The sequence below is a fragment of the Diaporthe amygdali genome, assembly GCF_026229845.1.
Source record: "Diaporthe amygdali strain CAA958 chromosome Unknown NODE_213_length_791_cov_213_684874, whole genome shotgun sequence".
NCBI classification, from domain to species: Eukaryota; Fungi; Ascomycota; class Sordariomycetes; order Diaporthales; family Diaporthaceae; genus Diaporthe; species Diaporthe amygdali.
Genome location: NW_026517233.1, coordinates 1 through 791, shown reverse-complemented (window position 1 = coordinate 791; position 791 = coordinate 1). Strand labels below are relative to the sequence as shown.

At 56.4% G+C, this 791-nt stretch overlaps 1 protein-coding gene across 1 annotated transcript; it reads left to right on the top strand.

The window, feature by feature from the left end:
- Positions 1-228: 228 nt before the first annotated feature.
- Positions 229-791, top strand: J7T55_009491 (hydroxymethylglutaryl-coenzyme A reductase; the record flags this gene model as incomplete). Its single annotated transcript, XM_053136409.1, has 1 exon — positions 229-791. A coding segment is annotated over one exon (563 nt), but the record flags the coding sequence as incomplete, so codon positions are not given.

Genomic DNA, 791 nt, shown 5'->3' with positions numbered 1-791 from the left:
GCAACTTGTGAGCCCACACTTATTGCCAGTTGCTCCAGGGGTTGCAAGGCCTTCAATGTGTCAGGCGGCGTGAGCTTCGAAGTGCTCGGGGACGGCATGTCTCGCGCTCCCGTCTTCACCTTTGACCATCCGGGCGATGCGTTGTGTTTTGCACGGGCTGTTCCTTCTCTGAGGCATGAATTTTCAGTCTGGGCCGAGTCAACAAGCGACCATGTTCAACTAGAAGAAATGCGACCGGCGGTAATCGGGTCCCATGTCCATCTCCTCTGCACCTACCACTGCGGCAGTGCCGCTGGGCAGAACATGGTCACTAAGGCCACCGCTCATGCCTGTGATATGCTTCGCCAGCAGTATGAGGGCAAGTTTTTCATCCGGGACTTTTTCATTGAGGGCCAGCTGGCCTCTGACAAGAATGCCTCGTGGGGCAATGTCAAGACGCCCAGGGGTGTGGAAGTTATTGTCTGGGGAACAATCACCAACGACGCTTGTCAGTCAGTGTTTGGATGCAGCACTGATCGCCTCTACCTGATGCACAAGATTGCGAAGGAAGGGGGGCTCCGGAACGGCCAGTTCGGCTCCAATATCAACACCGCAAACATCCTAGCAGCCATGTTCGTCGCGACCGGGCAGGATGCAGGCAGCGTTGCCGAAGCATCGTGGAGTCATTTGACTTCTGAGCTAGACAAGGAGACGCAAGACCTGAGGATGTCCCTTTACTTTCCCTCAATTCCCGTCGGCACAGTCGGCGGTGGCACTGGGTACGCCACCCAGAAGGAGGCGCTGCAGATGAT